Genomic DNA, 14192 nt, shown 5'->3' with positions numbered 1-14192 from the left:
CGCGACCTCGCCGATGTCGCTTCTCGCCCTCAGGCGTCTTACTGGTATAGACTGTGCATACATTTAAATACATATACAGTATTTACACACGGCAGTGCGCACATACTGTACACATGGATCATACCTGAATGTTTATAGTGACACATTCCAGTGTAGTATAAAACTGAGAATGGGGAGAAAACTTTTTCTGTTGAAGTAGATGATTTTCTTTTTTATAGTAAAGTTACACTTTATTGATCTCTGTGAGGATATGTCCTCCACAGTTAGCAGTCAGTGGGTAGCCACTACTAGCCAGTGCACTAAGCAGCGCCCAGGGACCAGCTCCAACTGAGCTCCAAAAGGCATGGGGAAGGAAACAGGAATTCCTGTATGCTGTCACGATTACAAATTTTCAGTTGTCGATTGTCATACAAATAATTGCGATGAACAATTTAATTGTGTTTTTGGCATTGAACATTATTGGAACGTATGAATAGTTTTGTTCTGGCCTAAGGCAAACATGGGAGAAACACAATGAACAACACAAAAATACGTTTATTGTGCAACTTGGCAGAAATGAGCACGTAGATAAACATAATTTTAATGTTAAAAAAAGTAAAACATTTCTGGGAATTATTTCGGGTACCCCCTGGCTATGCGTCTCGTACCCCTAGGGGTCCACGGACCCCACTTTGGGTTTTGCTGTTGATGCACACTGGATGTGAGTGTTCTCCATTGGGCGGATGTATAATGTCTCCAATAAATATGTGTCTTGGTGACACCATGGGTGTCTTGGCTAGTCTTCTCATAAACACTGTAGTGAAATGATGGAGTTTGGAAAGCTGTGTGCTACAAAGAGGACATTGTTGGATGGATTTGGGCTCATGGGTGTGTGTGCTTTATGCATTCCTCTCACAACATCACATCAATCACATGTCCAAATATGAGAGACAACACACGCACACACGCACGCACGCACGCACACACGCACGCACGCACGCACGCACGCACGCACGCACGCACGCACGCACGCACGCACGCACGCACGCACACACACACACACACACACACACACACACACACACTCGGGGTCAGTGTTTTGCTGCACTCTACTGTCTCCTGGTCCATCTGGAGCCAATCAAATCCAACAGCAAAGAACAACAACTGTGTGTGTGTGTGTGTGTGTGTGTGTGTGTGTGTGTGTGTGTGTGTGTGTGTGTGTGTGTGTGTGTGTGTGTGTGTGTGTGTGTGTGTGTGTGTGTGTGTGTGTGTGTGTGTGTGTGTGTGTGTGTGTGGGTGGGTGGGTGGGTGGTTGTGTGGGTGTGTGTGTGAGAGCGAGAGAGAGAGAGAGAGAGAGAGAGAGAGAGGGAGTTTGTTTTCAGAGGCTTTGGTGACAATCTGTTCTTTTCATTTCCTGAAAGATGCTATCTTTTTGTCCTCTTTGTATTTCAAAAAACGTACATATGGGAATGTAGCGATTCATTGCCTAGTAATGTTTCACCATGCTACTTGGTATGGCTTTAATTCGATACCTTCAAAGTAATGAGTACCAATGTAGCCCTAAGACAAATACATTTCTAACATCCTTTCTGTATTTAAAAAAAGTATTTAGTTTCAAGTGTAAATAACAGATGTTCCCCCATCTGTTGCCATTGTGACAAAGGAAGTATTTGGTCTCAGGCTGAATTTCTTCATTCCGAAGGCGATGGCACCCGCCGCATCACTTTGACCCTGCTGCTCTGTGGAAAATAGCCATGATCTGTCTTTTCTAGACTTACTTTTACACTCTTTTGTCTTCTCGTATCTTTAGTCCTTTCTCTCTCTCTTTAACCATATACAAACCCTACTTCGCTCTGTCCTTGGTCCCCTCCTTTTCCCCTCTACACCAAATCTCTTTGGCGGAAATAGCTGAACCTTTGTGTCATGACGTGTTGGGAGCTTGGAGATTGGCTTTTTTAGCAGAAAGACTGCCTAATAGAGTTCTCAACAGGCATGGAAATTAAGGCCCGTCCCGAAAACGTTGGGTCGGGTTGGCTAGGGTCTTCTTAGGGCAGACAACGTTGGGTCGGGTTGGCTAGGGTCTTCTTAGGGCAGAATTTGAGAACTCTACTGCCTGTTCTCAGTATATTTTTAAGGAGTAAAGAATCTAATGTCCAGAGAGAAAGAAAGGTTTTAGAAAAATGTTATCCAGCTATGCCTAATGCCCCATTCAGATAGGAAGAAGCTGGAAAAATAAAGCATGCAAAAATATTTTTGAAGCAGCTTTTCTTTCAGAAAGTGGAAAAATAAAGACAAAAATATGGAGATCCAAGGATTCTGCATGCATGGTTGACAGCAACGGTATCTCTAAATTATATACTGTACTGTGTGCATTTTTCTAGCATCTTATTTGATAATTATATATCAGATGGTGGAGGAGGACTGGTCTGTGATGTCTGCTAATAGGTTTAATAACCGGGCATATCCACGACGACCTCTCACAGGCCTCCTACACACTTCCATTGTGTGTTTGTTTGTGCGTGCGTGCGTGCGTGCGTGCGTGCGTGCGTGCGTGCGTGCGTGCGTGCGTGCGTGCGTGCGTGCGTGCGTGCGTGCGTGCGTGCGTGCGTGCGTGCGTGCGTGCGTGTTTTAGACACTTTGTGCCTACGCATTGATATGTGTATGGACATCCGCTGAATGTGAATAAGTGTGTGTGTGTGTGTGTAGTGTACGCGCGTCTGCTTGTGTGTGTCCTCTCCCGCTGCTCCTTTCACTTCGCTCCTTCTGTCCGTCTTTTTTCTGTTTATCTATTTCCTTCTTTCTCTGCATGATGTGGCGACCGTGCCGTGGTCAAGGGCTGAAGCTGAAAGGTTTTGATTATCAAGGGGGGCTGCCTGTTGCAAATCAATTTCCTGAGCACTTGTCAATAACCACCTTGAAATAGCTGTGAAATGGCAGATTCTATAAAACGTGGCCAATCTGTCACCGCCAGTCGATTTGGGCCCTGTGTGCGTTTTAGGTCAGAGGTGGAGTCTCTTCCTCCCTGCCTCATTAAGGTCAGAGGTGGAGTCTTGTCCTCATGCCTCATTAAGGTGCACAGAACCCAAGCTAAACGTGTGCAATTATACGTACATTTATAAACCACTGTTGCTATTTATTTATTTCTTTATAGTGGAAAGTTTGTACTGTCCAAAACCTTACCTATTTATTATTATTACTTTTGACTGACACTCTTGTACGATGAAGTAACACATTCATACGAAAAACAAAAACAAAAACTCCACATTGTTTTTAGAGATACGAAGTTTCTGCCCGAGGTGAGACATGATGTTTGGCCCAGTCTATAGGTACATTTAGCTGGAGGCTGTACAGTACCTTCACACTGTCTGTCCATATGGGTTTGTGAAGGATTTTGTGTACCCTGGCATTGGCCAGACTGATAATAACGTGGATTCACTCACGCTTCCTCCCGGGTATAGGGAGGAAGCATGAGTGAATCCACGTTATCAGTCTGGCCGTGTGTGTGTGTGTGTGTGTGTGTGTGTGTGTGTGTGTGTGTGTGTGTGTGTGTGTGTGTGTGTGTGTGTGTGTGTGTGTGTGTGTGTGTGTGTGTGTGTGTGTGTGTGTGTGTGTGTGTGTGTGTGTGTGTGTGTGTGTGTGTGTGTGTGTGTGTGTGTGTGTGTGTGTGTGCTCGCTCGCTCGTTTGCGCGTGTGCGTGCCTTGCTGTGTCTTTTACGAGCCAAAACCTGCAAATGGGGTTAGGGAAGAGAATAATTGTCGGTCAATAAACTGTCCTCCCAAGTATAACAACACCTGTTTGTGTGTGTGTGTGTGTGTGTGTGTGTGTGTGTGTGTGTGTGTGTGTGTGTGTGTGTGTGTGTGTGTGTGTGTGTGTGTGTGTGTGTGTGTTGGCAGTGAGCTGTGAAATGGCTGATTCCTCCTCCTGCTTTAAGAACTGGGGGTAATGATGCAGAATGGAAGAGCTTTATAGGGGCACCAGGTCCACCACTCTGTCTGTCTGTCTGTCTGTCTGTCTGTCTGTCTGTCTGTCTGTCTGTCTGTCTGTCTGTCTCCATTTTCCCCTCTGTCTTCTTTCTCTGATCCGAGTCTTTATTTCTAAATCTATATCCTATCCTCATCTCTCAATATCTGTTTTTCTCACGTTCTCTTTCTATTATCTTTTCATCTTTCTCTCTGTGTTTCCCTCCATCCATCCATCCATCCATCCATCCATCCATCCATCCATCCATCCATCCATCCATCCATCCATCCATCCATCCATCCATCCATCCATCCATCCATCCATCCATATCTCTCTCTCTCTCTCTCTCTCTCTGGTTTTATGGTGGTGTTATTATGTGGCTCGCCCACCCATTACTGCTCAGGTTACAGCAGAATAATAAATTGGTGGATAATGCCGACACAGCGTTTTCTTGGCTGAGGCTTGTTCTGTGGACTCCACAGAAAAGGGGGGGAATAAGTCCGGCTTTGAAACAATACATGAGCCCTATACAGTACACAGTACTGCCTTTTGGGCTGGGGGACCCCCACAAATACTTTTTGTCATGTCTCAAATTAGTTTTATTTTTGTATGTGAGTGTGTGCTTTTAATTTTGTTCCACATTAACAAAGTTTCAATGTTTAAGAACTAGAATCAGAAGCTTTCTTGTCACATCATTGCAGGTGCTAAAAAATAGTGTGTGAAATTAGTTTTTGTGCAACTTCGTAGTTTTTTTATTTCCAGAAAGAGAAAGAAAAAGAAGAGGGGGGACGGGGAGCAAAGGGGGTGGGTCTCTGGACCGTTGAAGTGTATTCAGATATGGATTGTTCCAATGTGAATGCATGCGTACCTAAAGAAGGAAGTGGACTGTTTTTTTATGAACGTGACATAATCTCTAGTCGACGAGCCAAGTGTCAACAAAAAAAAAACACACAGACGCTGCACGACGCGTAACACCAGCGCATTTCTCAACGCCGCCCGTCTCCTGTTGAATCTGCGTATACGCGCAGCACCGCAGTACGCGCTGATCTTATTCTGCGGACTACACGTGGCTCTTGGGCTTTGCTTTGCTTAGCATAGTTTCCAAAGTAAAACAAAATAACAATAATGCTAAAGTAGAATCCATAGCAAACTAATATCAAACACGACACTGGAGCACAGAACTGACTGATACAGTGAATAGCAGGCAGGCTGACAGTGAAGTAGTATAACGGCAAAGAGCCAAAGAGGCAATGCAATGTCATGTGTGTCTGGATTTATTTGAGACAATGTCGCAGAGTTGATGGTCAGTGTCCGGGCGTAACAGCCATCAAGCACACCGCCATCTGGAGGATTAAAGTGTGTTATGCAAGTGTACCCGGGTGCGCTGTTAAATCTCGGGCAATGTGAATCATGGCCATCGGGGACCAGGCAACCGTATTCGGAAACGGTTCCAATGAAACGGATTCAGTCCGTCTCAGTGTGAATTGCCTATCAGTCGTTGTTTGGGTGAACTACTCCTGAGCGGTTCATTGATTTCTATGAGCTACAGTACACTACAGTACATACAGCTACAATTTTCTTGAAATTATTTGGCAACATATTAGCATAACCTATATACAGTAGACCTAATGGAAGATAAATTAGTGGTTGGATTTCAAAAGCATGTAGTTACATACTGTAAGCTTGTAGCTATTTGTACTCGGATGTCAAATATGGTGTGACGAGAATTCTGGAAATTTGAGGCCTGGAAAGTATGGAACTTTAAAATGGAAAATGACTATTACACCCGAAACTAGACTATTCTAAATGTCACTATATTGATCTGCTGCCTCCACTGTGCCAGTTGTTCCATGTTTGATGGGAGCCATTTGCTAAAGCCGATGCTAACGTCATGTCAGTGAAACGTAATGGTTCTCTAACACCTTGAATTTCAAATTGACATTAGGCCCATAACTCTGAGAGTCTTGGAGCCAAATGGATCTGTAAGTTTGGGTCCATTTGATTCCATGTGTAAACTCTCAGAGTTACAGTACAGTCACAGACCTGCATAAGGGACACTTGGTTCCTAACTATCAATCATTTTGCTGAGGACCCCCTGGAATCCTCTGAAGGATCCCTGAGGGACTCCACTTTGAGAACAACTGGTGTAATGTGTTGTGGGCCGCACACAGAAGCCTGTGACAAGAGCCCCACTGTGAAGTTAAACAACACTCCATGGTCCACACAATTTGATAGAACAGAAATTATTTTTAACAGATTTTCATTCTAAAAATCCGATAACAGATTGGCTGGCTTAGCAGCCTAGGTGCCCGGACCTCCACATTAGCCGCCCAGGCCTACATCTTGAACTTTTGAAATGGGCCATTCCGCATAATGAGTTAAAGTGTACTTTTACTCAAGTAAATTTAGAATTTTGGACATTTAGCGTATTTTTCTACATTGCGGTATTGGTACTTTTACTTACAGTAAGTATACTTTTTCCACCACTGGTGTATATACATGTCTGTTTTGACTCTATGCCATGTTATATAAACACTAAAAAGTGTTTATCAGATCTATATCATCACCTCACAACGTCTCACTCTGTGTGTGTGTGTGTGTGTGTGTGTGTGTGTGTGTGTGTGTGTGTGTGTGTGTGTGTGTGTGTGTGTGTGTGTGTGTGTGTGTGTGTGTGTGTGTGTGTGTGTGTGTGTGTGTGTGTGTGCGTGCGCGTGCGTGTGTGCGTGATGTATAGCTCTCAGCCTACGGAGGAAGTGTGTCCTACAGCGTGTCCTACACCACAGACCAACAGGGACAGACTGCCGTCAGAGTCACCTCCCAACCTGACCTGATCATAGAGGTAAGATGGAGCCTCAAACCAACACACACACACACACACACACACACACACACACACACACACACACACACACACACACACACAAGACAAAACACACAAAAAGGGATGCAACAGTTAATCACATATCGATAACCGATAATTAGGTCCCCTGCTGTTTTTGCGCTACACTAAATATTTTATTACAAGCTTGTAGATTTTTACAGAATATTAGTCCCAGAGGGATGCTAGGATTCAATTGGTTAAACTTTCCTCTTCTACCCTGGACTTGAAGCCAGTTTCCTGCGCAAATGCTGACATTTCTATCATTGAGCTAATAGCTCAGGGGCTAAATTGAATATTGACAACCAGGTCAAAATGTGTGTCAGATCCTGTTTCTAGATGAGACAGAGATCTAAATGTCTAAATAGAAGAGCAGGGAGGCAAATACAACCACCCCAAAGTATAGTATTGTATTAACATACTCCATGCAGATTGGAAAAAATATATATACATTTAATGCATTACAAAAAAGTTACAGAGTGCTGCTTTAAATGCAGAGGGCAAATTCCGGGTATGTGCTACTGCTAATGTACTTGGCCAATGAATCTCCCTTTACCCTTGTTCAGTTTTGTGACAGCCATAACAATTCTAATAATATAACAATAAATGTCCAAGGAGGAGAAATATACGAGGCTATTCTTAAACCAGCAATATACCCTACGCACATACGGCTCTGATGAAGACTTTTTCAGTGTTGATACACAAGGCTCCAAGAGGGAGTCATTCCAATGGCAGTCAGTTTTTTAAAGGTCACCTGAAGAATCACTCAATTCACTGTGAGAAACCTTTGATGTGACTATCGCACAAGTCGAAGACACATCAAGATTGCAAGCATTAGTTTTGCACTTAAAACACTCCTTATGCTAAAAACGGCCATAGCCGTCGTCACAAATGTGATGAGGTAATCACATTTGGACACATTTGGGCAAGTGGCTATGGCCTAATTTATCCCAAGGAGTGTTTTTCGTGCAAAACTAATGCTTGGAATGGGTTCAGAATCATGAAAACCCCCTAGTTTGACACGTCACATGCTACTTAAAGCATAATGATTTGGAAATTTTGCCTTACAGTATATAAGTTGTTAATGGTACCCCAACTTTCAACCCCTGAATTTACAATGATTATTTCATTGACAATTGTTTATGTTATTTGGATGACCCTAAGGATCATAAAAAACTTTACTACATAAAAAACGATTACTATTGCAATTTATTTTGGTTCAATCTTAGATTGACTGGCCTATAGTGGGAATGTGCATGGACAGTTTTACCACAATTGGACACTGCGTTCATGATTTGCGGCATTTTGTTCTAAATAGGCCAGTCTAACTTTAGATTTAAATAGTATAGTAGCCAATCAGGATGTAATATGGAAAGATCTATACAAAACTTGGAAATTTGGGAACTTGGAACTTGGAAAGATCCGTGTTGATCACATGACTATAGAGATCATGTGTAACAATTTGCGTGAAATTTGGTTAAAATCTGAAGGCGTAATGTGTTCACGTCACTAGGAATGACGGAGGAAGGAATTTGTGTGTTGTTAGTTCTTGCCTGGTTTCATCACCACAGAAGACTGCTCAATAAAGCTGCGAGTGGGAACCGGTGTAAGAATACGCACAGGTGCATGGGCAACACACACACACACACACACACACACACACACACACACACACACACACACACACACACACACACACACACACACACACACACACACACACACACACACACACACACACACACACACACACACACACACACACACACACACACACACACACACACACACACACAGCTGGTAAAAACAAATGCTGATCCAAGCAATAAAACATGCAGATGGGATTCTTCTCTCTCTCTCTCTCTCTCTCTCTCTCTCTCTCTCTCTCTCTCTCTACATCTTCATAATGAGTTGGTTGGGATATGATATATGGCAGCAATAAGCAAGGCACAACACTGTTAGCTGTTTATTCACAGCCTAAACACTAAACAACTGTGTTTAGCTTGTGTGCATGTGCATGCATTCGTGCGTGCGTGCGTTCGTGCGTGCGTGCGCGCGCGTGCGTGCGTGCGTGCATATTCACTGGTTATCATTAGGAAATGTTTGATACTGCACCCCTGTCTTGAATTAAATATTGACAGTGTACATTTATTTTGAATAAAGCTTTTTAATATAGCCTGCCTGATCTGTTAATAGATATAAAGATGTCAAACTATTCTCTTAAAAGATGTGAATACAGTTTGTCTCTCTCCCAAACTCAGACTTTTTTCAACTTTTTACGTAAATGAACGCCCTACTTCATCATACAAGAGTGTCACACAAAAGTAGTGAAAATAGCCTACAGTATATTGAAGCTTGAGCTTGTGCATCGGCTATGTTAATGGTTTTGCACATTTCCTTTCCACCCGACAGCAGCAATTTAAGACATGTAGGCTTGTAAGCGTAGTTGTGTAAGGGCCTTGGGGTTTAGGGGGGTCTTTTTTGTGTTATTATTATAATTATTATTATAAAACAAACACAGTACTGTTGGAAACCTGAGCTACACAGCAGTATCTGTTTGAATATTCAGAATACCAAAAGAAAGAAATATGTTTCTTCATTAGAAAGTTAAGAGTATAATTTTTCTTCCAATTTCTCAACTACAAAATATGCATTTTAAAATGTGTTTTTTCAGCGATATTGCACTAATTTCGGTTGAGTAGGCCACTCACATCACAGTGATTAACCACAACCAACTCTGTCGTCTACTGGGCCAAATCAATCTATTGTGATTTAAGTCGTATTAGCCGAGCTACAGTGATGAGGTAGCCCCGCTCGGTAGAGCTGCTGTCACTCTCAATAGGAGAGTGACTCGCGCTTTCAATGCCGGCGGTTTGATTGCCGCACATAAGTTACTGCAGAGACTGAACACATACAGTGTGTGTGCATGTGTGCGTGCGTGCGTGCGTGCGTGCGTGCGTGCGTGCGTGCGTGCGTGCGTGCGTGCGTGCGTGCGTGCGTGCGTGCGAACCAACTTGTGTTTGTATCCGTACGCATGACAATGACAGCATGTGGAAGGGCTCTGTACACGTACTTTGCGTGTCGGTGTCGCGTGCCGAAAATAGTAGATCTCGAAGCTCACTACACGCCGCAGAACGATGTGTTTTGAGCTTGTAGATCTGCTATTTTCGTGCAACACCAACGTGCAAACTCAGTATAAGTCTGCCTTGCGAGTCGGTGCTGTGCGGAAGAGAGAGAGAGAGAGCGAGAAAGCGGAGAGGTGAGTGGGAGGCGAGGGAACGGAGAGAGAGAGAGAGAGAGAGAAAGAGAGGGGGTGCGGGGGGATGTTACGGGATAAAGAAAGGAGATAGGAGCTAGTGCGCAATAAGCCGGTGTTATTTAAAGACATGTCAGAGGCAGCGAGACGGCGAGGAGAGGAGAGGAGAGAAGTGTCGGTCATCTTGTCAACACACTCACAGCTTCTCCAAATGATGGCATTAATGAACCTCCTACACACTGTCAACTATAGCTCCATCTACCTCTCCCCCCCCCCCTTCTCTCTACCCCTCCTCGTTCTCCTATACCTATCTCTCCCTCTCCCCCTTCCTCTCTCTCTGGGTTGATTTTTTTTGTCTTATGCTATTGTTTTATCCTTTTTTTCTCTTGGCTCGTACATTACGATCTGCTTCACCCTCAGTCTCTCTGTCGCTCTGTCTCTCACCCCCTCTCTCTGTCTCTCTCTCTCTCTACCCCTGTCTCTGTCTCTCACCCCCTCTCTCTTTCTCTCTCTCTCTCTACCCCTGTCTCTGTCTCTCACCCCCTCTCTCTGTCTCTCTCTCTCTCTACCCCTGTCTCTGTCTCTCACCCCCTCTCTCTCTCTACCCCTGTCTCTGTCTCTCACCCCCTCTCTCTGTCTCTGTCTCTCACCCCCTCTCTCTGTCTCTGTCGCTCTCTACCCCTGTCTCTGTCTCTCACCCCCTCTCTCTGTCTCTCACCCCCCCTCTCTCTCTCACCCCCCCCCCCCTCTCTCTCTCTCTCTCTCTCTCTCTCTCTCTCTCCCTCTCCCTGTATTCTGTGTGGAATAATATTTGTGCCGTTAGGATTTTGTTAGTTATTTTAATTAAAAGGTAACTTTCTGAATTCTAAAATTCATAAATTCAAACTAAGGCTAAATTAAATATATTGAAAATTTTGCCTCCAAATAAAAACTATAGACTAATATGTCTGGGAATAGTGAAGAAGAAGTTCGCGGAAGACTCAGCACTCCTGTTCTCTGGTGAGGACAAAATGCAAGTCGAGGAGGCTCTCAGTTCCGAAATCCGAACTCACCAAAATCCGTATACTTGGCTTACCGATAACAAACTCTCAGTACTCATTGGTAAAACAGAATCTATTCTTTTCGGTTCCAAACATTCTCTCAGTAAGGACAACGTAAATTACTTCAAGGTGAAAGTTGATGACATAGTAATCTCCAGCAAAGAAGAGATTACATATTTGAGCTGTATTCTCGACAACAAGCTTTCAGGTGAAAGTATGGCAACAAAGGTGATCAAAAAAGTAAATCAAAGAACAAGATTCCTGGGCAGAATTTCCTCTTTTGTCAACAAAAGTCCTTTCAAAACTCTTGCGGGAGCTCTAATTCAGCCCTCCTTTGACTATGCTCTTGGTTCTCCAGCTCTAATTCAGCCCTCCTTTGACTATGCTCTTGGTTCTCCAGCTCTAATTCAGCCCTCCTTTGACTATGCTCTTGGTTCTCCAGCTCTAATTCAGCCCTCCTTTGACTATGCTCTTGGTTCTCCAGCATATACAGTTGGGTGCCACCGATATTGTCCCTTATCATTTGACCCATTTAGGCCTGACCTCAAAATTTTAAAAACTCCTTCTAAATCCTCCAGTTTTCTGAAATAAATATTTTCACGATTTTTCAAAAATAGCAGACCTACAAGCTCGTAGCGCGCCACTCGGTGGCGCGCTATGAGCTTGTAGATCTGCTATTTTTCAATAGCTAAATTATAACAATGTTTAAAACACCAAAAGGGGTTCCCGCCCAAAATGGGTTAACTGTCCTTTTGCGCAGATCACGCAAACCTCAGCAAAAAGAAAAGGACAATATCGATGGCCTTCAACTGTAAGACTAAGCTTCAAAACAAACTAATTCGAATACATCTCGGCCTAGTCTAAACTGCCTCCGGGTAGAAGACAGAGGTAAGCAATTGAAAATGGGATTGACATTCAAATGTTTAAATGTGGCCTTGCCCTCAATGTCCTCAGTACCCGCATACCTGACTAACTACCTCAAAAAAGTGAGCGACACCACAGTTACAATACTAGAGGGAGCGAGAACAATGATCTGGTACCACCCACTTACAAAACAAATATGGGTAAATTCTCCTTCTACAGCACTGCCACCCAGGTGTGGAATGCCCTGACCCCCTCCCTCAAAAAATGTAGATCACTTACATCTTTTAAAACAGGCCTGGAAATCCACCTTTCATGCTGAAAGGTGGATTTTCAGGCCTGTTTTAAAAGGGAGAGGAAATGATCACTTCTCCCTTAAAGAGGTGATAACCCCCCCCCCCCCCCCCCCCTCCCTCCCTTCCTTTTTTCCCACTCTGTTTTATTCTTTCCTGTAACAATGTGGATTATTTTGTGGTTATTGATGATATTGAAATTTGTTATTATTATTGTCATGTTTATGAATTGATTGCATAGGGCATAGGGCCTAAATGGAAACAAGACAGCAATGTCCTTGGAGTGAGAATGCATTGCCATTGCTGTGTGTGTGTGTGTGTGTGTGTGTGTGTGTGTGTGTGTGTGTGTGTGTGTGTGTGTGTGTGTGTGTGTGTGTGTGTGTGTGTGTGTGTGTGTGTGTGTGTGTGTGTGCACGCGCGTGTGTGCGTGTGTGTGTGTCATTCTCAGTGTGTAGGTTCAAGTGGCGAGTATGCCTCAAGTAGCGGGTATCCAATTTACAGAGGGACACACATACACACACACATACAATTGCCGATGCATTGGCTTTTGCACAGCGATGTGCTATTTGTTCACAGGGAAAAGAAAAGTGTGTTTAGATGGGCAGTAAAGTTGTGTGTGTTGTTGTGTGTCTTTGTACTGTGCTGTGTCTGCCTCTCTGTCCGTCACTCTGGGCTTAGTGGGCTAAGCTGTGCTCCTTTCAATTTGGTCTGATGATCAAAACGTGCGGCTTCGCTGGTGAGGCACAAAAACTGAAAAATGACGACAGGACACATTTGAGGAGAACACTGGGAAATAATTGGAATTGAAACACAATAGTGACAATAATGTACGGAACTCTGGGCATTTCCATGGCCTTTCTCTCTCTCTCCCCCTCAATCTCTCTCTATCTCCCCCTCCCCTCTCTCTCTCCTCTTTTGGTACTCTTACTCTCTCTTACTCTCTGCATACGGTATCTTCGTCTCGTTCTGCCCCCCCTCTCTCTTTCAATTAGTTTTCATTTAAAGGTTTATTGGCATGATGAGATAGCCCTGTGTGTGTGTGTGTGTGTGTGTGTGTGTGTGTGTGTGTGTGTGTGTGTGTGTGTGTGTGTGTGTGTGTGTGTGTGTGTGTGTGTGTGTGTGTGTGTGTGTGTGCGCGTGTGTATGCGTGTGTATGCGTGTGTATGCGTGTGTGTGTGTGCATGTCGTCTCCGCTCCATCAGTAGTTGTCACTCTGCATTAGTGGCTACATGCCATCGATTGCTCACAGCTCTGCGTCAGAGCGCCAGGCAGACAGAGAGCTTGGGGGGGGGGGGGGGGGGGGGGGGGGGCACCAAATGTCAATGGCAGAACTGCAGTTCATTAGCTAATGACAGATCATTGCTTCTCAATTGTTCCTTAATAAGTGGGATATGACTGCCTTTCTCGTGCCAGGAGGCCGATTTTCCAAACTTTTCGGGGACATTTTCGGAGAGAATCGACCTCTCAGAATAGATTGAATTAGGAAGTGAATATAGGAGCCGATCTAGTGCTGCAGGATGAAGAGAGGATGGAGGGGAAAAAAGGGTGTGGGGTTACTGGGGTAGCAGTCATACAGTTGGGTGCCACCGATATTGTCCCTTATTATTTGACCCATTTAGGCCTGACCTCAAAATTTAAAAAAATCCTTCTAAATCCTCCAGTTTTCTGAAATAAATATTTTCACGATTTTTCAAAAATAGCAGACCTACAAGCTCGTAGCGCGCCACTCGGTGGCGCGCTATGAGCTTGTAGATCTGCTATTTTTCAATAGCTAAATTATAACAATGTTTAAAACACCAAAAGGGGTTCCCGCCCAAAATGGGTTAACTGTCCTTTTGTGCAGATCACGCAAACCTCAGCAAAAAGAAAAGGACAATATTGATGGCCTCCAACTGTACTTCTCTTTCATACAACACAACTTTCT

At 44.0% G+C, this 14192-nt stretch overlaps 1 protein-coding gene across 10 annotated transcripts in view; it reads left to right on the top strand.

Moving 5' to 3' along the window:
• The window catches only part of lama2 (laminin, alpha 2), a gene marked incomplete at its 3' end in the record, with an annotated part of 276178 nt that overhangs the window by 117330 nt on the left and 144656 nt on the right, over nucleotides 1-14192 (top strand). For all 10 annotated transcript variants that reach the window (XM_079525878.1, XM_079525885.1, XM_079525883.1 and 7 more), the window contains exon 15: nucleotides 6675-6779. In XM_079525878.1, coding sequence (XP_079382004.1) covers nucleotides 6675-6779 — 105 coding nt within the window. The remainder of the gene's footprint in view (nucleotides 1-6674; nucleotides 6780-14192) is intronic.

The sequence above is a fragment of the Electrona antarctica genome (assembly GCF_951216825.1).
Source record: "Electrona antarctica genome assembly, chromosome: 17".
In the NCBI taxonomy this organism is placed as follows: Eukaryota; Metazoa; Chordata; class Actinopteri; order Myctophiformes; family Myctophidae; genus Electrona; species Electrona antarctica.
Note: the sequence above shows the minus strand (reverse complement) of the source record. Positions and strands in the feature narration are given on the sequence as shown.